Raw genomic sequence first — 21,344 nt, forward strand, 5'->3', positions numbered from 1 at the left:
CTCTGCATTGTTTTAGCTACAGCAGTCAGGGATAGGAAGAGCTCATTCAACAGAGGAAATACAGTGGCAGCCCTTCTGAAAATGTGAATTAACTGGCCAACTAGGAGGATGAATTCCAAGAAATGAAAACTGTCAGAATGCAGAAAGGGGTAAAAAAAAAAAAAATTAATGTAATGGAAACAGTCTCGGTAAGCTTTTTCTTCCCTGCGTATTCTTTGGCTTTTCCAGAAGTCGTAACAGACCTTTTAGTTACAAATCAGCTATAGATCTCTCAGTATGTTCAGATTTTAAATTTTATCAAATACTCTATCCTTCAGAATTAAAACTCATGAGGCTCAAGATCTTTCTCACAGCATTTTCTATAGTAATACTCAGAGATCCCAGGTAAATAGTCCAGATCTAAAGCAAGGAAGATACCACATGCTCCTACAACCTTCAACTAACCATAATCCTGAAGAGCAAACAGCAATTTAAATATTCCTGCAATTACTCCTTCAACAAGCAGGACTGCCTTTCAAGGTTAGCTTCCAAGTAAATCACTTTAATGAACAGCCTAAAGAATAAGAGGTACAAAAATTGATGCAACCCCTTAGACCAGGTCTTCTTTTAATCAACACAAAACCCACAACTGGTAGTTGAGACCAATAATCAGCTTGTACATATGTTTCTTTTTAACTGAAGGTCTGGCCAGGTAAATCTAATCTTCATCAACTCTCAGCTACTAAACTGGGCAACTCTACTTTGGATCTTTTAATGATTATTTGGTTCCCATTCATGTTGAATCTGAGTCTATGACTTTAGGAGAACACAGTATTGCATCAAACTATCTGAAACTTCAAGTAACATACATATACGTGTAGATTTTTCTCTATTTTTTCTTTAAGCAGAGTCAGTCATTTTGGTTGTAAGATTGAGACACTGATCACTCCCTAAAACCTTGCAAAACCGTTTTCATATGAGTGACATTTTGAAAGATAAGCTGTTTACATCATTGAAAAACAGGATAATGTGAATGTAGGAGATGTAACATAAGAGATTTTCTGGACAAAGTAAGTATGGAAGACATGACTTAACTGAAAGCAAAGTGCTTTTATCTGTAGCCAGGGGAAATGTTAGGGAAACTGGAGATACAAGGAAATGACATAAAGGTAAATAAAGAACTGGCTAAGTGACACATGGCAAGGCAATGTCAAAAGGGGAATTATCTTGCTGGAGGAATATAACTAGTTATTAGAGTTATCAGGCTTAACATTTTAATTTTTAATCTCAGAAATTAGAAAGGGTTCTGATGAAATGAAGTTAAAAGTCAGCAAACAGTGCTATGATGCCATCCAGGAAGAATTCAGTGATTTGGAGTATCAGAATGGTAGACTTGAGACAGTGTTTGACATTATGAAATTCAAGGTTATGCAAGGGACCAAAACATGAACTAACAGGATTTATGCCATAAACAGGGTGTTCAAAGAGAAACACAGGGTGAGCTTACTAATGAAATACAGAAAGACTGAACTGTGCGACAGAAAGAGACAAGAGGAGCCCGACAGGCGAGGGATGCACCAACGCCTCTTAAGATAACAGCAAGATTTCTTCTGTAAAACATGTCATGCCACTCTAACCAGCATCCTGGGAAAAACAATAAAGAACCATGACTTGGGACTGGAAGATGGACAATGATATTAAAACTTTCTTGAATATCATGAAGAAATTAAGAGTTCAAATGGTTTAGCTCAGCAAAAAAGAAGGAAAGAAAACAGATTCTTCTCCATGAATTTACTGGGGCAATTGCTAGGGAGGTGGAAGTGCTTCCTTAAACTTAAAGCCAATATTTGCACAGAACAACTGCTTGTATCATTTCCACAGTATCTTTAGTATGGAAGTTAGAAGAAGCTCTCTAAGTAACCATCAAGGAATGGAAGCAGTGAAACAGCCCACGCGTAGAGACAGGAAAACTCATCTTTTTCAAGGTGTTTATTAAAGAAACCACACTTCTACCTACAGTAGTTAGAATCTGGGTTTGCTTACCCAAGAACAACTTTCCAGGTTCATGCTCACTTTGTAGTGTTATTAAATTAAACCAGACATATTTCAAGTTTATTAATAAAACATCTTCAGTGCCTCAGACACCAACAGTAAAGGTGGCACAGGACAGCTCTGAAACACACCAGTGTGCAGCTCAGTGAAACACCCTGCGAGCAAAGACACTGCACTGGGCTCACCACTGCATAACCCCAGAGCTTGACCCCAAAGATAGACTTTACGTGTCATCCCCGTAAAATGGGCAAAATCACAGCTAGCCTTTTCAAAATATTATTTGCACCTTAGTTTCTCAGCAGGATTGATGCCTTCCATAAACAACGATTAGAAAGGGCAGGCTGGGTGAAGGTATTAGAATTTAACCGTATAGTTTTGGGCTATAACCAGTACACGGAGTAATTCCACATTTTACAAAAGGGGCAGGGTTGTGTTACTTAATTGCATTTGAAAAGCTGGCTTCTCTTACCACTGTATTTTACACTAAGCACACTGCAAATAAAAGTATCCTATGAAAATAAGTTAGATGCTTGCCTGTGTGTTAACTGCATCCATGTGACACTACCTCTCTCCAAAATGTGTATCTAGAAGGACTGTATTTTTCTGTGGATTCAAACAGTAAATGGAAGTAAGTCTTTCAGTTCTTTACCATTATGTTTCAGATTTGTGTACTCAATTGGTTTGAAAAAACCTACAATATTATATAGCTTTACATTTAAACAAAGTCCATGGTTTGCAGAATACATACATATTAAGAACAGAAATGTCTCAACATGTGATCAACTCAAACGTGCTGACCCAGGCTAGTTTAAAGGAAATAACCTGAAGGGGGAAGAGTGCCAAGGTGGTCTCAAGAAGCCAGTCCTACAGCTGGTAACCAGTGCCTGTAGCTATCTCACAGGGTTGGGCTCCAAAGACTCTCTTGCCTCAGTTAATCTAAGAAAGGTTGATCCCATCAACACATTCCACGGTCGACCTTTTTAACGAGTCATTCTGGTCTCCCATGTTTGGTACTCTCTGCCTTCAACAATATTTGCCTAAAAATGTAATTTAAAATTACCTGGGTTTGTACTTGGTTTGTCTCTATGCTGTAAGCTGTTAACTGCAGCTAGAGCAACGACAGCGAGTAGGACGCTGCTGTGGTAGTGGTCCATCTGAACTGGGAAAGGTGACAATGTGACACCATAACGTTGCAGTACAACAGGAATCCCATTTTATAGCCATACTTAGATAAAGAAACAGAAGTTATCTTCTCAGACATAGAGAAAGTGTTCTTACCTCACATCTCGGACACACTGGACTAAATTGAATAGCCAAATTTGTATTATCTGCATGTATCAGAGGTAGAGATTAGATGCTTGTTCTCTGCTATCAGCAACACCCTTGGACTTTCTACCCTGTTGACAAATTTCATTCTACAGCAGCACGTCTTAAATTGACACCAAGAAAAGAGATTTTAAAGCACAAAAAGCTGTGTATCAATTAACGCAGAATACATGGCATCAGATCAAAAACCCAGACACCTCTAACCCTTCTCCTCTGCCAAATCCCATTAACACAGAACAGTTCATACAGCCATTACAGATTGATGATGAGACCCACGACAGCTTTCTGCTGGCAAATGCTGTCACATCTCGGGTCCTGACGCTCTGCCTGCCAGTTTCTGGTTGGGAAGCAACAATTTTAATGGTTGGCTCAGGAAACCCAAGTTCTCCTCCCAGCCTCCCCACTAACTCACCATGTGGCATCATCGTTAAATACCAGTGCATTTTCCTCTTGAATCTGGTAAATAGCCATTTAACGTTTTAATCTGCACAGAAAAGAGGACTCCAGAAGAATAAAATGCCATTGTTTAGTCCTACAGTCATCTGTGAGGAAACTACCAACCCTCTTAAATGCTAAATCCCCAGCAGTTCAGGAAGAGCAGAGAAAGACAGCAACTTTAGCCAGACTCTGGTGTTTTTCAGGAAGCCAGACTAACCTGAGGGCATGGAAGAACTAACTTGTCAGAGAACTACAGAAAATTCTTTTTTTAGAATAGATAGGTCAAATATAGTGTGCTCTAGTTAAAAGGAAGAAGGTTAAATAACATAGTAAGTTACATGACAAAACAAAAATCAAGCATCCCTTCCAGATAATTTCTTTTTTGGGATGAATCGTGTTTTGTTCACTTCCTAGAGTCTCATGTAAGTTCTCTGCCTTGCTAAGTCATTTCTAATTTCATAGTTGCCTACAGCATCAATTGTCTACAGAAATATCTACAGCCCTAAAGCTATATGATCACTCCTAAGGGAGCTGTTAATCTTGCAGTTTAACAGGCACTGATTAAATGCAAACAGCCAGATGCCTGTTAAGAAATTTCAGTTTCTACCCAGTCATCTCCAGGAAGCAGCTTATTTTGCCATTCACTGCTGCTAAAATGAACTGCCAGATTTATGGGAACAGCCTCCTGTTCAAACACCACAGCATCTCCGTGTTACGGAAACCATGACCCTACCCTGTTCATTACAGCAGAAAAGAGCAGCTTCAACAGAGGAGGGACCAACTCCAACATATCGAGGTGAGCTTTTATCACATCAGATGAAGGAAAGGCAATACCGCACAGTATTCATCAACAGAAATGGAAAAAGAAAGAGTACATGCTTAAAAAATTATCAAACATTGCATTTTGCACAATCTCCAAGAACAGGGTACGCCTCACTTGCAGCATTACCCAAAGGGAGAAGAGATTCGTTCAGAGAGGACCAGGCAGAGCTCCCTGGGCCAGGAGAGGACAACAGGATCCTGGGCATCCCTCATGCCACGTTTCAGAGTTTCATAACTCCGGAAAGTTGCAGAGCTTTTCCAATACTCATTCAGCAATAATTCAGGTAAGTTTTACGCTATACTGGACAAAAGCCTGAGCATTTTAGAAACACAAACTCTACTGAAGGTATACTTGGTATTTTATGGGTTGGAGCTCACAAATAGCTGTACAAATTGTACCAAAATAGCAGCAAACGGGGGGATTACTGATGAGCATATTTATAAATTCTTTATTTTTCAGTGAATTACTAATGCAAGACTAAGCTGAATTTGTTCAAAAATATTTCCATAGAGAGCAGTTTTATGGGGTTTAATGAGGAAACACTAGACGCTTAGCAAGCTGGCTGCTAAGCTGAATTTCCATTTACTTAGCCATTTAAAGGATACACTTGCTCCAAGGTGTAGATTTGCTCTCACTACCAAAGATCTCCTCTTGCTCAGCCTCACCGTATCCAGATACGTTTCGTAACTACAAGATTTTTTTCCAGAAAAGGTCAGATTAATCCAAGATTACCCCTGGTACTAGTCGACACCACTGAAATGAGAACGCTGCGATAACAACAGATGCAGCATAGCCATAAAAGATAAAATGCACAATATAATCAGCCTTACCCTATTTTCAGTGATGGGACTGAAATGGAAGAAGATTAAAGAGCTAAGGCCTCCGAGGGAGCTACAACTAGAGCCAGGATTAGGGACGTTTCCTAACCCCTAGGTTCATATTTAGCCCATGTCATAGAACCTCTCAAAGCCACTCCGACATCCCAGCACACAATTCTTTCTGAATTTTTTGCAAGCAGGATAAACCCCTATTAAATCAGTTGTTTTTACAAACAAACCCCCCAGGTTTAGAGCAGGAAGAAGAGGTGAAAAAGGAAGAGTTTTAATCAAGAGAGATTGAGCACTTGTGAAAAGGAGACAGCAGCTTGGAGCAGTGCAACATGTTTCACACAAACCCACCTTCCCGTCAGCCTCCGCTGCACAGGCGATTTGCTGGAGTTCCCGGCGGGTATCGGAGCCGACAGCTGCCGGCCACTCTCCTGTTCATGCCTGCAGATGTGCGATGACTAAATCGCTGCAGAGTTGCATTCCTATTTGCTTTTAGCTCAGTAGCTTATCCCTGGGGCTTGGCCACATTACTAACTCAGAGGGAAATATTTAGCTAACTGACCTAATATGAAAGATAAATTCTTACTAAGCTAAATAATTAACCAGATCTAGCAAAAAGGTGATGATAAAGTGTTTAGACTAAGCTTAATTTTGGTGTGTGTTTTACAGTACTATTGTTTGTTTTATTGTCCTTTGACAAGTCTCTCAAGCATACATGGCATATAAATTACAGTAATCTAAAGGGTCACTGCAAAAACCGTAGTATAAGCTATCAGAATAAGCACGAAAAGAAACAGGAAGTCGTCTGAGGCAATAAAGAGGAAAAAAAAAAAGAAAGCATATTTTTAACCTGCAGTTAAGTTCCAGGAAGACAGGCTAATTAAAGGAAAACTGGGTAGTGTAAGTGTAGGATAAAAGCATGAGTTTGGATGATAAAGCATAAGGGTAAGTGGTCCTACTTGTTTGCAGCATTAAGCCTCAGTCTCTCTTCTGCCTGCCTCAAAAGCTCTTGAAAATACCACCCTACTTTAAAAAGGCTGCCTCAATGTCCAACCATTTACAGGATTATGTGTACAAAAATATTCTGGGTACACAGAAACAAAGTTCTGAGAAATGGCAATCAAGTTCATTTTATGTAAAAGCTGATGAACTTGAAGTACGGACAGAGAGAAAAAGGGTTCACATTTTCTATTCGATATTAGTCCGCATACTTCTTCAATACTTCTAAAGCATACCTCCACAAATCAGTTGGTTTAAATGCACTATTAAGATATTATATTCAAGATATAGGCTCAAAAGCTCATGGCTTGAATATTTTAAGTAACAGCTACTTGCTCAGGAAATTCAAGCTTTGTAAAAAAACCACATTAATTCATCCAACTGTCAGATGCTTGCTAGAATGACTCTTAAACACACTACAAAACCTAAAGGTTTTGTATTAACATTTTTTAAATCTCACTAAGCCTCGTCATAAAGCTTTTAATAGACTTCTCGACATATGTACTACTTCATTATAAGCTTTTTTATTTTCTATTCAACAAGTCAAGTCAGGATACATTCCACCTTTGAATCAAAGTTTAGAAGCAAAAAGCAAAAGTAGCAGGTTGCTAGGAAAATACCATTTGAGACAGACACGGCCATGGCAACAGCATTTTTAAAAAAAAAAAGGTCCCTCCTTTTACATGTAGTCATCACTGGAGCTTTCAATACATTCCCAGTAGCTGTACAAGTTCCAACACTTACTGTCCTTCATGCGTCAGCAAGCAGTCTTTTAGGAACCCAGAGTGATACTCGCTACAGAAGAGTGCTGGCTTTCTGAAAAACCCACATCCTTGCTAATTCCCACCTCTTCCCTTCCTCATCTCACAGCTTTGTTTCCCCACGCCGCGACACCACCGCGGCCCAGAAACCTCAATGCTTTCAGTTACATACTTGTGTCTTCAGCCTCACAGGGAGCTGCACGGGGGCAGATTCCCCTTTGTCCCCGGGGAAGCGGAGCATTTCATAAAGCGGTTCCAGTGGGCCTGCCATGCTCTACTTTCTTGCAAATAACAGAGCTCGTTACACAACTACTTAAGCTGATTTGATACAAGCAGCAAACAAGACTACGGCCCGGGAAGAAAAGCTTCTTGAGCATGTCATTTAACGTATGTAAAAAAGGGGACTGATTTATGTCAGAGTAGACTGAACTTCAGGATCTAATCAGCATTTCGAGTCAGCCAGCCTAAGGTTTATCTTATTGACACTCCCATTCCCTAAAGTATTAGCGAGCACCCATCAGGAGCCAACTCAAGCTAGACAGAGCATCTACTCTAAAACACATTCCTTGGCAGGGAAGTATTACAATCATGCACACCCTTGGTTTTATAGTTATGCCATACAACCGTTTAAGTGTTACATTGTTCATAGTACACGGGGGGTTTTTTGGAGGTTTTTGTTTGGGAGTTTTTGTTTGGTTTTGTGGGGTTTTTGTTGTTTTGGGTTTGTTGGGTTTTGGTTTGGGTTTTTTTCCCCCCTCATGAAGCTACATTTTGGTGCAAAACTCTACACAAGAAGGACATTTTGAATAGCCACTACAGAAAATTACTTGTTTAAAATATGGCTGATAAAGCACAGGGGAAAATACCAAAGTTATGAAAACAGTTTGGTTTTTTTAATCTAAAAATTAAAGAGGAAAACTTTTCTATATTAACAGATTTTTTTTTTTCCCTAATCATGATATCCTGCAAGACATCAGAGCCAAAAGACTGTCCTTTCGTCCCTCATGTCACCAGTACTATCATCAAAAAAGGAAAAATAAGGTGGTGGTGGGGGGGGTGTTGCTGTTTTCAGTCTTCACCTGGCTTCTCAGTTACAAATGAACTACTTATTCACCTGGACTAGATAGTCACTAGAATTATCAAAAAAATATTTTCTGAACCTGCAGAAGAAGCTGTGACTGTCAAAAGCAACGCCCTTTTGGCCAACCAAGGTGGCTTCCTGAACACAGCCTGTCGCTCCTCCGAGTCTCAGTCTGCTCTCTGTAAGTCGTCAACAACGTGAACTGGCTGAATCTTTCTATCTTATTTTAGGACATTAAAGAATTTAGGCCTAAATAGAGTTCATAAAAACAGGCAACTAGCATATTTTAAAACATAATAGCCAAGTAACATTGCAAATACACAGTATCTTAACTATTCCCCACTGCAACGTGCTTGAGTAGTGCCCAAAATGGGCACTACAGTAAGAAAAACCTGGAGTACAATGCTGAATATATTTTAAACATTTAGTAAAATCATTCCCTGGTAATAACATGGCAATTTGCTGAATCTAGTAGCCCATAGGGGATGCAGTACTATCATGCAGGTAAACCCCCCCCCTCCTGACATTGGTTTTTAACACTTGCTGAATGGCTTCACGTGCTGCCAGAGGGATCCTCTCCAGCACGAGGAGCAGGGATAACGGGAAACCCGCTCGGAGTCACACAAAGCGGGTTCACAACAGCAAAGTTGCAAACTGAGGTGGGTAGGAAAGTCTCCCCCAGCATAAACCCCCATAACATAAGGCTCCTATAATCCAGCACACATGAGACATACTGGATATTTCAGCTCACGTAATGCGGATGTTGCAGCTTTACCTGTGTTGAAGTTACCACCACCCCCAGCTTCTTCTTGATCAAAAGCTGTATTTCATCATTGATCAGATATGACTTCCCAGCCCAAAGTATCCACTGCCAGCAGTAGCCATTTATTCCCTTACTATTGCATTTAGGAAAGTCACAAAGCTTAGTTTAGTGACATGCTAATTAGAGGACTATTGTGAGAAGAAATAAAGATAGATACTGATGCAGAGAGTCCAAAAAAAGCAGTGGCAATAATATACAAAAGAAAAATTGTGCTTCTGCTCCATGGTCAGGGTAGAAGTGATGTCAAGATACAAAATCTGTAGCAAAGAATAAGTTGCTATTATATCATTTTATTTCTCTTCCCAATAGAGCTCATTAAAATTACCAAAAAGACAACTTTTACCACAGTGCCAAGGCTATCAATCACATTTAAATTAGATCCAGAAAGTTTCAGAGAAGGTGCACTATTTACAGCATACGTAAGAGAGGTTGTCTGTAGCCATAAATGACTCCCTTGTTGCGCTGATGTTTCTACAGGGAAGCGCCCGACTGCTCCGGCGACCTCCCACACGGGGAGACGCTGCGCAGGGCACGTGCCCTTCTGCGAGCAGATAGCGAGGGCAGAAGGCACTCGGGTTTGCTGACAGCCAGCAGCCGTGCTCGCTAGATTTAAGGCACTACGTAATACTTGTTTTGGGGTTAGAACTGAAATTTCAAAGTGCGTTCAGACTCATAATTACTAATTTTAAGTAGTTTGACCTTGAAAAGTTATTTCTATTTAATATGTACATAGACATATAACAGGCAAGTAAAGGTGAGAAATCTATAGCTGCCCAAGCAAGGCATGGGGAATAGGGAGAAATGTCTGTATTTTGTGAAACTGACAAAAGACCATCTGAGGTATTACTGGATCACTGCATGAAGCAAAGGCACAGGCATTAGCATGGGCATTAGTCTACAGTTCAGAAAAATTTGCAATTTGTTTCACATAAACCCAAATAAGCTTTTAGAATTTGTCTCCGCGAGGCAAAAAGCCCTCCAAAGACGCTAACAGCCATTCATTCCTAGCTTCGGTTGCTGGAGCAGGGACCATTCTTTAACCAAGCCTAAACGGCACGAAGTAATCACTTTCACAAAAGGCACATTTTGCCTGAATTTGGTTTTGCTCCTCTGAACACAAAACCCCAGGACAGAAGGTGCGGTGCTTGCAGCCCTCCACAGACGGGGACTCAGTACTCCCAGATTAAGTAGGACATTAAAGAGGCAGCAACTTCTGCAGAAGGTGACTTGCACTGTTATGCCTTCCTATGATTTCATGAAACTGAATACAGAAGCTGTCATTCCAAGGGCTTTCATAAAGTTTGTACGTGTGCATTTAGTGTAACACAGGTGAGAGTCTCCTCTGCTTGGATGGTCAAAGAAAACTTTAATATACCAGGCAATTAAGAGGCTGACAAGCAAGTTGCACATCCAGAGTCTTCAAAAGAGGTTGCTTACATGTCCTCAGAAGCAGCCTGATTTTTGTTACAAATACATACGCACAGGGATGCATATTATGATGCACTTCTGGGCCCTGGGATTCAGAAATTGTTCTGGAATCAAAATAATCTGCCTGTCAATGCCTAACACTTACAGCTGCTCATTGTCGACAGGAAAGATATCGATGTTCATCTGAAAATACAACATTTAGATATCTTTTAAAGACAGGAGAGGCGAGCTGATCAGTCTACAACTACTTATACTGGAAGTAAATTTCTCAAAAATACTGCTCTTTTGAAGTTGACTGAATTTAAAATAGAAGTAAGTGTAGTAAATGTTTTGGGTTTGGGTTGTTGTTTTGTTTTTTTTTTTTTTTAAATACTGGTAGGAACTATATAGAACTTACCCCCGAAAATAAAGCCTTCAGATGATGAAAGAAATCAGATATTTACAGCAAAAAAGTTACCGGTCTAGCATGGAACATACTCACTGAGGACTACCCTGTGTTCCAGAAGACAAGGCAGCGGTCATTAGTGGTCCTATCTAGTTTTATGAAATGGTCAGCAAAACACCAAACACCTCAGAGGTACACTACAACACTTAAGCTTCTTTCCACTAAAATTTCATCTGAAAAAAGAAAGTGTGTTAGTAGCAGCTGGCTCCTCCTCCACAAATACATTTTTTCTATTTGATCTTCCAAAGTCATAGTTTTTCAAAGAAGTTATTCCTGTGGTATCAAAGATTCCTACAGTCATTTCAAGGGGCAGATGAAACCAGCATTCTGAACTGAATTTTCACCAGAATATCCAAAGTCTTAACAGAAAGGAGGATTTAGAAAACTGGTAGCACAAGTGACTGCCTCTTAGGACACATTCCTTCACTGTGGTCAATATACATCTACATCACTTCCACACAAAATGTGACTATTCAACTCGCCGAGATGTGGAAGAGCAAGAGAGATTCAAGGACTGAAAGCTCTTAAATGCAATACTTCTAGCACAGACCTGTAATATTTTCAAGCCAAGCTGCTGCAAAACATTACGTATACTTAGAGAACCATTGTTAAGCAGCTCACAATATACCTTTTCAGTTCATAAGAACTCAAGTATCTGTCAGGTACGTTAAACTAGTATGCGGTCAGACAATACAGAAGAGCTGTATTAATAAAACACACACTGAAGTGACAGATCTGTGCCCTGGTGATCTCATGAGTCATCTTTCACTGCAATCTGAGTGCTCAGTGACTTTGTTCCCCTGCACAACACTCCACCGAACACTTAGCCGCGTGAGAATTACAGACCTTAATCTAAACCAGGGCATGGAAGGGGCTCTTCAGAGTGGTTGGGTTTTCTAAGCAAAGTCCTGTGCTGAACAAAAATTTCCCCCGATGCCTCTTGCATTCCCAGTGTTTATATGTGCTTCAACATCTGGAAAGTTTCTTTCAGCTTTCTGAACTGCTCGTGAGTAGCTCATGAGTTGAGATTATACTAATTGCTACTCAGCTCCTTTGCCAGCCGTAGAAAGCTGCAAGGGTCCTTCAGCTGAGAGACCACCAGCTCCTTCAGAGCCCTGCACAAGGGGCACCCTGAAGAGCACAAGCCTTCGTCTTCCACACTCACCCTCCAGGGGCGAGGGGGAAGCAGCACATCCCCTGGCAGTGCCTCCACCTCTCACCCAGGATCCTCACTGGGAGCCACAGAGTAGAGGCATAACGCCCCCAACCTCTGCCCGCCAGCTGTCAGATCAGCTTCGTCGAGACATCCACCTTCCCCCATCCATCTCAGGCCTAAAAATAATCACCCCCAAAAGATCAGACAGACACACACAAAAAACCTCTTAGTCATGCCCGTCTGAAGAATTAAACAAGCCTTCTGAATTATTCAGTTTGCTGCTTTTTTTAGACGGAAGCAACAGAAAACATGAACTCTCCCTTTAGCAAATATGGTTGGACGCAGACCCATTCTGAAAAGCCTAAAAAGCTCTCCCTTAAGTCCTGAAAGTATAAAAGCCTTTATAAAGAAAAACTTGCACCAAACAGGAAATATGCAGGCAGGTAAAAGAGGAAAAATAGCTTTAATTAGAAAAGCACACCTTTAAGTGTCCTATTTACAAAGTGCTAAACATAAGGAATTACTTTTTTTAGGTTTTTTTGGTGTTTTTTTTTTTTGGTTTGGGTTTTTTTAACCTTGTGCACTAGCAACTTACTCAACAGCAAAAGCGGGTTAGATAAACAAACAGCAAAGACTGAACCTCAGCTGGGGTGGCAGTTAAATGCTTCCATTGTATACATCATATACTCAGAAATAGTGTTAAGTGTAGATTACCATTCCCACAGACATGTCATTTTTGTCACAAAATCAGGCATCTTAAGCCGTAAGAGGTGCACTGCCACAAACACTAGACGCTATTTAGTAGCTAGTTCATACGTGCGGATTTTAAGTACCTTGTAAGTCCAACATGGAAATGAGCATCCATCACATCCATCCCCAGTTCCTTGAGCATGCTGGGAAGAAATTTTCCTTCTATTTCTGCCCACGCCTCCCCCCCCCAACAACAACAAAATCTTGTGGCTTATTGAAAGAATTTCCTTTTTAATATATTACCTATATTAACCAAACCAATTTTTTGATGGACATGTTTTCAAACATCTGTCCAGACAGCAAACTATTCCAGTTTAAGCCATTTACCTCTTTTAGAAATAACACCAGAGCGGTTAATCAAGAACATGCAGCTACCTGTAGATATTAACTGTGAACAAGCAGCACAATCCAAGATGATTCTCACCACAGTACAACTATTGAGAGGTTAGTTTGAAGAGTTTATTAGGGTGATTTATTCAACAGTGATATACAGCTTCACATCATACAAAGCATTGGAATCATTAAGAAAAATCAGAAGTGATAACAGACAAGCTTGTAAGCACAAGAAAGTTATAGTATGTTCTGTGAAGATTTCATACCACCTCCAAAGACTGGAGAAAAGTATGGGTAACGTGAAATTTAAACAGAGGAACACATTTGGTAGCTACCTGGCTTTCTGAAAATACAACCTGAAAAACGAAACACACGCTCCTGAATATTCATTTACTGCACTGAGTTTTCAGCAAGATACACGTACATTTTCTGGGAGTGACAAAAGATAACAACACTCTGCATTGACTCTCCAACATCCCCTACCCTCCCCCTTGCCAAACCATTCAGCCTCCCAAGACAGGCACGTTACACTTCCACCCCAGAAAAAGCAAATGTGTGACATTGCAGAGCTTTTGGTAAGAGTCCTGTAAGGAAGAACCACCACAATCAAGAAACAACCATCTCCCTTCCTCTACCTACAAGTTTACATTCAAATTTTTAAACCTAATGACATTTAAAATAAACAAGGATAAAAATATAGGGGGGAGGGAAGTGGTAATGTAATGGAATGAATTATTCATGTTAGCAGCTGAGACAGTGACTGAACCCCGGGGGTGTCCCCCGTCTGCATTAGCAAGCTTTGCTTTGGTCTGCTCAAGACACTGCTGTGCCTGGTTAGCTGACAGGCGTCCAGCCCGATTTCACTGAACAGGGGTCCTGTGCCAGGCAGATCACTCCATAACTCTGCTGTCCACCTCACAAAGCGAGTTGACCTAGGCAACTGCTACAAGTGCTAGAAACTCCCCTCTAGCCAACACTTTAAAGCATTATTGCATTTCAATAAAATAAGGCATGTGCAGGGGTTGGGGGAAGGAAGTCTGATATTCAGTTAATCTGAAAACTGTTATTCAACCTGAAAATTTCTCTCTGTAATTATTTACTCTCTATTTCTAGGGCAGAAATAGTTAAGCCCACTTAAGGCAAAAGGTGAGAAAGAATGACTTGTGGAACCAAGTTAAAAGGCCTCCAAACTAGCCGTGATGCTGTCTTGCTCCAAAATCAACCGCATTAAAAAAAGGCTACAAAGAGGTCTTGAAAAATAAAGCCAAGAACACAACAATCTCCTTTTACAGCCACAGATGCCACCCACCCCCCCAAGAAGAAAGCGCTTCATGACAACAAGAAGGACCAAACACCTCTCCTTGCACCACACACCAGGGCTGGCTCTCATCTCACCTTTCTGTGTGACTGAGCAGCAGACCCGATGTGTGAAGTACAGCTGGAGAAAGGGTCCCGGGTGGCCTGCAGACCCGCACGAGCAGGGCCTTCCACCACCCCCAAAAGGGTGTTGGTGAGGCTTTTGGTGGCTTGTCAAAGTGGAGGCTGTTGGCTACATGCTGCCACATGGCATATTTCCAGTAAAACCAGAAAGACAGAGCAATCTGTGACAGCCGTACTTGCCAGTGTATCCTAAATCCCAATTACCATTATTGCTCTAGTCCACGGGGAAATGCTTATTTTTGTACTTTTGATCAGCATCTTGTTTCTAAGGTTGCTGGTCTTAAGCAACTGTGTGCTGGCTCTGCCAGGTTGGCACATGGGACCGGCAAGGGAAGAGCCCACTTTGGCAGCTGAGTGCCTGTAGGCAACGGGGTTTTCTCGGAAGTGACAGCTATCTACCTCGGAGGAGCAGCCAACGGTGTTAACTTGCTCAGAAATTGGCACCACAAGGATGTCAGCTACTAATGAGGCTTTGATGGTGGGTAAAGCAATAAATTGCCACCAAATTAGAGAACAAAAGCCTTGAGTCCTGATGTGCATCACTAAACAGGCTGATTACACACAATTCATTGCAGCAACTCTGGACACTGTCACCCTGGGTGGGAAGCATGTGAGGTCTCAGATTTAAAAAAAAAAAAATCAAGACTGGATGGGTCACTATTTGAAGGACATCTTGAAAGAAAACCTTCTGGTAGCATTAACAGTAGTATTCATTCAAGATGCGATAATCTTCCAGTATATCATGAGTAGACCAGTATTGTAATGTAGTAGAAGGTACTAGCAGGGTACTAGGAATATTCAGGTCCAAGCTACTCTCTTCACAACAAGAAAATATCATTTTTAGGCAAGTGAAGGCCTTAGTATGCTAGCTTTGGCAATTTGGAGAATCACGTCCTACCTTAGACTGGATCTGGGTTCAAATAAATCCTGTACTTTTATCAGGTGTTGTAGGCAAAGTACCTTTAGCTACACAACACAATTATCCTCAAACAAAACATGCACTCATCTACAAAAACCTGGGCTAAGCTTGTCTCATGTGAAATACTAAGTAGTCTCTAAATTATTTCCTTCTTTTGCATTTTGTTTTATCTGTTGCATGGTAGTAAGTAATGCTTTTGTGTTTGGAAAGCTTTGCACCTTTACGGAGACAGCAGGAACTGCAACAAACTTGCTGACCTCTTGTAGCTCTGTTTAAGGTTAAAACAGGCCCATTCCTTTTGGTGTCACTGGAAACTGTCATAATTATTTCAGTATACATTTAACAATTTAGTCCTAGATCTTTTGTTTCTCCCACTTTTAGAAAGGAAAGGTTATTTTTCATGGCAGGTAAAATTTCATCCAAGGCTGTCATTACCAAAATGAAGCTAGAGGTATGAAGTTAAAGAAAGGCAATTTTCTTTCTTGCTTCCAAGGCTTGCAGGAAGCAGTACGACAGCAAAACAGCTTACTGAGGCAGGAATTTGGGGTTGGTCGTTTCCTTTATACTCCCAGTTGCTGGCAAGTGCTTGAACCCCATAATCCATTCCTCACAAACCAGAGACAATCTGCTTGTACTTCAGTAAACATGGTTTTTCCTAATTTGTTTCTCAAGTCTGTATAATAAATGCTATGATGTGAAAACACCTGTTCTGAAGAAGACAACATGATTAAAGATAAACCTCATATGAGAAGGTTCCAAAGCAGCAAGGATAAAGGCAGGTAAAACTCAGCGTTATTCTAAAAGGCTGTGGTGAGCACAGGGAGAAGGGAAAGGAGCTGCAGTCGTGGTGGACCCATCCGCTATGAAAGCACAACTTTAAATTTAATATCAAACCTTCTGTTATTAAGCGTCCATGAAAAAGGATATAAATTAAATTTAAAAGTGGTTGAACTAAAAATGGAGCTGTAGTTGTGATTTAAAAACAGTGGGAGTGCTGAAATAGTGCAGTTAAAAACCATCATGCACGTCTGTGCTTACACAAAGAAAGGAAGGTTTCAACAAGCACTGCAGAGCAGAGAGGGAGGAGGAGGAGGGCTGATCGGCCGACAGCACAGCTACCCTTTGGTTTCTTCTACACGTAAAGTCCAAAGATGTAAAGCAAGAGCTCTGTAAAATGCTGAAGATTTTAGAAGTGTAATGGCAGGTAGAAAAGTACACTGGTATCTTGTATCAGTGGCAGCCCCAGTGTTAGGAGACAGTCTAGGCTTCTAGGAGGAGAAAATAGAAGAGAGGAAAAGAAGTAGGAGAGGGAAACGGGATGGGGAAGGGGCAAAAAAGCGCAAGTCATTAGTAAACATGAACATTCAGGTAGCAACTGCACAACAAGCAATATTTCATTTAGTGCAGCCAGGAGATTTGCCAAAAGCCAGATTAGGGACACATGGAATTTTGCTTTTAGAGGTGTCTGCAAATATATCACTAGTCATGCTATGGCATGACATTGTGCCACATGCAAAAATTAACTGTGATAAATCAAGATTAGTGACAAATTGCTACCAAGAGGGCAGCAGCTCAGGATGCTGCTTAAAAGCACAATTTGCACTGAAAATAGTGACAAAGTATTTCTGTGTATTTCTGTGACCAAATCTCAGATGACAGAACGACAAGCAGGCTGGTTGGAGAGAAAGTCCAGCTAGGGAAAGTATGAACACCGAATAGCAATACTTCCCTAGGTTACTTCTCATCTTCCAGCAAGATAATGAACAGGATCTTGGAAAAAGAGGTATCCAGATTAAACCATATGATCATCCTTGATAGATTTCTTTCCAGAAATTTGTCTTTTTTAAAAATATAGAATTCCTTTGAACTCGAGGCAAATATCCTGCAATAAGGAGTTGCAAACGTTGCACTGTTCGAAAGTTATGCATATATTTTTTTGTTTTAAACCTGCTGTTACAGTTTTACTAAGCACTCCCTAACCTTTGCATCATGAAAGTCAGCAGTTAGTTCCCTAACTCGATACCTACATGCCATCAGTGATTATAAGCTATTAACAATTTCCCCACACCCTCGCTGATTCATTTGAGTTGCACCAGATGTGCACAGCTTCCCTCCAAATGCTGCACCAACCGCTCTTCCATTTCTCCTTATAAGGAAGAACAGAATTAATAGAGAGAGTTTCAGTCTATGTGCTGAGGACCCAAGCCAGAGCTCCCGGTCTGTAGCTCTCAAATTCTCAAAAAAACAAAAGCCCACAAACTAAATAAGCAATCGCCACATACAGCTCAGCACTGCCAAGAACTGAACCCTTCAGAGAAACTGCCAGTCTCTCCCTTTCAGGGAAAGCAAACGGGTGCAGAGGGTTCTCAGCCTCACGGCCACAGGTTTGGACCCCCAAGTAAACAGCCGACGTAAAGTCAACTGTTCACCTTTTTCCTTCACGTTCTGAAATACTGAACTATACACATCCCTGCACCAATGGTTTAAATACATCATTGTTATAATAAAAATAATTCAACAGTTAATATAGGGTTTTGCCCCCAAGTTACATTAGTTTTGGATTTATGCCATCTACTACATTAATGGTATTTCGGAGCAGGGCATCCGGTCAGAAGGCAGCACAGGCTGCCAAACCAGCACTAAGATTGCAGTCCTGACTAATTCCAACCTCTGCATACACATACACCAGATGTCTGTAGATAACGTTGCATGCAATAAAACATTAGCAAGTCATCACCCTGTTTTATTTGATAGGTGAAAAAAACATGTAGCAATGCTTCCTGTGATCTAGACCGGAGAGATAAGCAGACATTCGTATTTTCAAATAGCTTAACTACATCTTCCCCAATACTTTCCCTGAAGTCCGTTTCAGAACCCAACTCAAACACAGCTCTGCCTCTAAAAAGCTCTCTCTGTAGCTCTTAACACTGCTTTTTGCTACAAAAAGCTGGTTTCCTTCAGCACCACCTTCCTTAGCCCTCTCTCAGCTACTCTCTTTCCCACCTCTGCGTTGGGCCCACATTGCATATCCAGAAGAATCATTTCAGCTTTAAAAAGAGACAGATTAGGGAATAGATCCAGCTGAAAACAAATAAGCCAGCCAAAAACTGAAAGTGGCTTAGGGCCAGGGACAAAAGGCTTTAGGCAGCACAGCACCTATTAAATGTAGAACCAGGCACTACTGAAGTCCATCACCTGGTCTGGAACAACTTGCCTGTATTTCTGCAGAGCATCAACAGCTCTTCAACTCTAAAAAAACCCTCCATTATCTGATAAAAAATTACCATTTCTCCCTTACTGTCAAGTATAAGGATGGATATTTCAAGTATTCCATAGAGAACTGGGTAGTGGGAAAGAGTCCACGAAATAGTTGTGTTGTATAAATCTTCTGTTATTCTGAAAAGCCTAATTAACTCGATGCCTATGACTCTTCATCCTTTGACATGCTGTTTCTACCACTTTGAAGTCACTTTTACACAGCCTTTAACAAGAAAAAAAAAATCCAACTCTATCCCACAAAGATGGAACATATTAATAAATTAAAAAGCTTCAGATAAAAGTATCTTTGATCAAGGTTATGTTAGCATTTAGTGTGGGAAGAGTTAAACCTCCAGAAAGCTAGTATTAAGTAAATACCAAGAAATTTTTTAAACACAATTCAGAAGTTCAATTACAAAATCCCAATGCATTTAATTAGTCACACCTGGAATATTATAAATCTGATTTTATTTCTATTTCCTTTTAGTTATATGTATAAAAAAAAGAGAGGAAGTATCCTTAGGAAGGTTCAGAAGTGTTATTAATTTCAGTTTTATACTAAGTTATAAAAGATGCACAGCTTCCTTTTGACCAGATTTACAATGGCAAATTAAGTACAAAGATCAATTTTTATATTCCCATCCTCAATAAGAACATGAACACTTGCTCACACTAAATAGAATTATAGCAAAAAAAGTGTTTTGATTCATCCCTGTCTCCCACTCCCATACATTCATCATTATCTCCTGGATTTTTTTCTCTTGGGGCCACACCTACAGACTCGCAGGGATGCTAGTGCTGGGAACATCCAAACAATCTTAGCAATTATCTGTACTGCTAAAGCTGAGCTGGAGATCATGAAGAGGGAGGCCAAATAAATAGCTCTTACCAATGCCAGGATGACAATTGACTTTTGAATATTTTATCCTCAAGAAAACAGAGGTGCTACAGTATGGCCTGTCGAAGTCTGCACCCTCCTCACCGCAAAAGGAAACAATCCACTGGCTCATGCACACAGTCGCAGAGTTCGGTACTGCTCATCCTAAACAGTTCAGTTGGAATTTGGTAGGAAACCCAATTCACAGTAAGAAAGTCTCATGAAAGGGAACTGGTGTTTATCATTAAATGTAACTGCTAAAAGAAGACTAACTTCAGCATATGTTAGGCTGCTTGGAAGATCAATTATTTTCTAGAATGCCTCACAAGTTTGAAATACTGGTCCACTTAAGTAATGACAAGTTTCTTGCAAAGCTATCCTAACGCTGTATGAAAAAAGGTTCAGAAGACCTCAATTTCATCTTTGACATTGCTAAAGCAAGTATTAGGAGATACTGACAGAAGGGTAGTTTGGGGTGGAAGGAGAAGCTGCAGAATAAACAAAGCAGTGTAATTTCAGTAGCAGCTAAGAATTAGTGAGTGAAAAAACTGCATCAAAGGATGGTGTACTCAGAGAAGAAACGTCACTGTCAGTCTCACGGGGAACAGGAGAAGTCATTCTCACAGGTTAGGGTAGAGTTCAGCTATGAATATTATGGAGTCACTGGAAAGCCATTTAGGTATCAGTGCCCTAGATGTTGCCTTCCCAACACTGACCATGGATAAAGTATACAATGTCTTCAGAACGAGGCTTTATTTATGCAAATAAGCAATTTCAAACCCAAAAGAGAATGAAGTTCTATTTTGTTTCAAATTCTTTGAAAAGATCATTAAAAAGAACTAAAAACAACCCTCCATGGAGAAATACGACTCAAAGAAGATGCATTTTGTCACAATGAGGTTTTACTGGTCCAATAACAAAAAGAAGTCGACATGTTTCCTTCAGACATTAAGCACGTACCTGCGCGGTGATCTTCTATTCCATGGTCACCATTTTCTACTACTGTTGGCCCGGAAGCTGAAGTATCTGCAAGAAATCAAAGGAAACGTTAGCATTGGATGAAGTTAATCTTCATCCAAAACTTAAAAACAACATTGTAAGGACAACACTGTAATGTTATCAAACACAGATAAGGGCTTTTTTTCCCCCCAGAATTATTTTTGAAATAAGTTAAGGTACCCACACGGCACTGAGTTAGTGCAACTTAAAACCCAGAAGAAAGAGCTTTTCAATCACAGAAAATCTAGTCCCATGAAGGAGACTCAAGGCATAACAACTAGAAGCTTCTTTTATCTATTCGTACCATCATTTCCAACTAAGCTTTCCTAAGGGCCAGCACTAGACCACTGTGATTCTGGATTTCCTTCAAGCAAATAATGCTTAGCCAAGCTGATAAACTTCAACAGGCCTGGTGAATGTGAGGCAAGAGCAATTGATGCTGTTGACCTTGACTTTAATAAGGCTTTTAACACCATCTCCCATAACATCCTCCTAGACAAACTGACAAAGCATGGGTGAAGATAACTGCACAGTGAGGTGGGTGGAAAACTGGCTGAACAGCCAGGCTCAGTGGGTGGTGATCGCTAGCACAAAGTCCAACTGGAGGCCAGTCACTAGCGGTGTCCCCAG

General features: G+C 40.6%; 1 protein-coding gene across 4 annotated transcripts in view; it reads right to left on the reverse strand.

Annotated features, from left to right (window-relative positions):
- The window catches only part of MAP4 (microtubule associated protein 4), a 161,291-nt gene that overhangs the window by 83,315 nt on the left and 56,632 nt on the right, over positions 1-21,344 (reverse strand). For all 4 annotated transcript variants that reach the window (XM_009284554.2, XM_009284546.2, XM_009284539.2 and 1 more), the window contains exon 4: positions 20,676-20,741. In XM_009284554.2, coding sequence (XP_009282829.1) covers positions 20,676-20,741 — 66 coding nt within the window. The remainder of the gene's footprint in view (positions 1-20,675; positions 20,742-21,344) is intronic.

Source organism: Aptenodytes forsteri, unplaced genomic scaffold (assembly GCF_000699145.1).
Source record: "Aptenodytes forsteri isolate BGI_AS27 unplaced genomic scaffold, ASM69914v1 Scaffold428, whole genome shotgun sequence".
Taxonomy (NCBI): Eukaryota; Metazoa; Chordata; class Aves; order Sphenisciformes; family Spheniscidae; genus Aptenodytes; species Aptenodytes forsteri.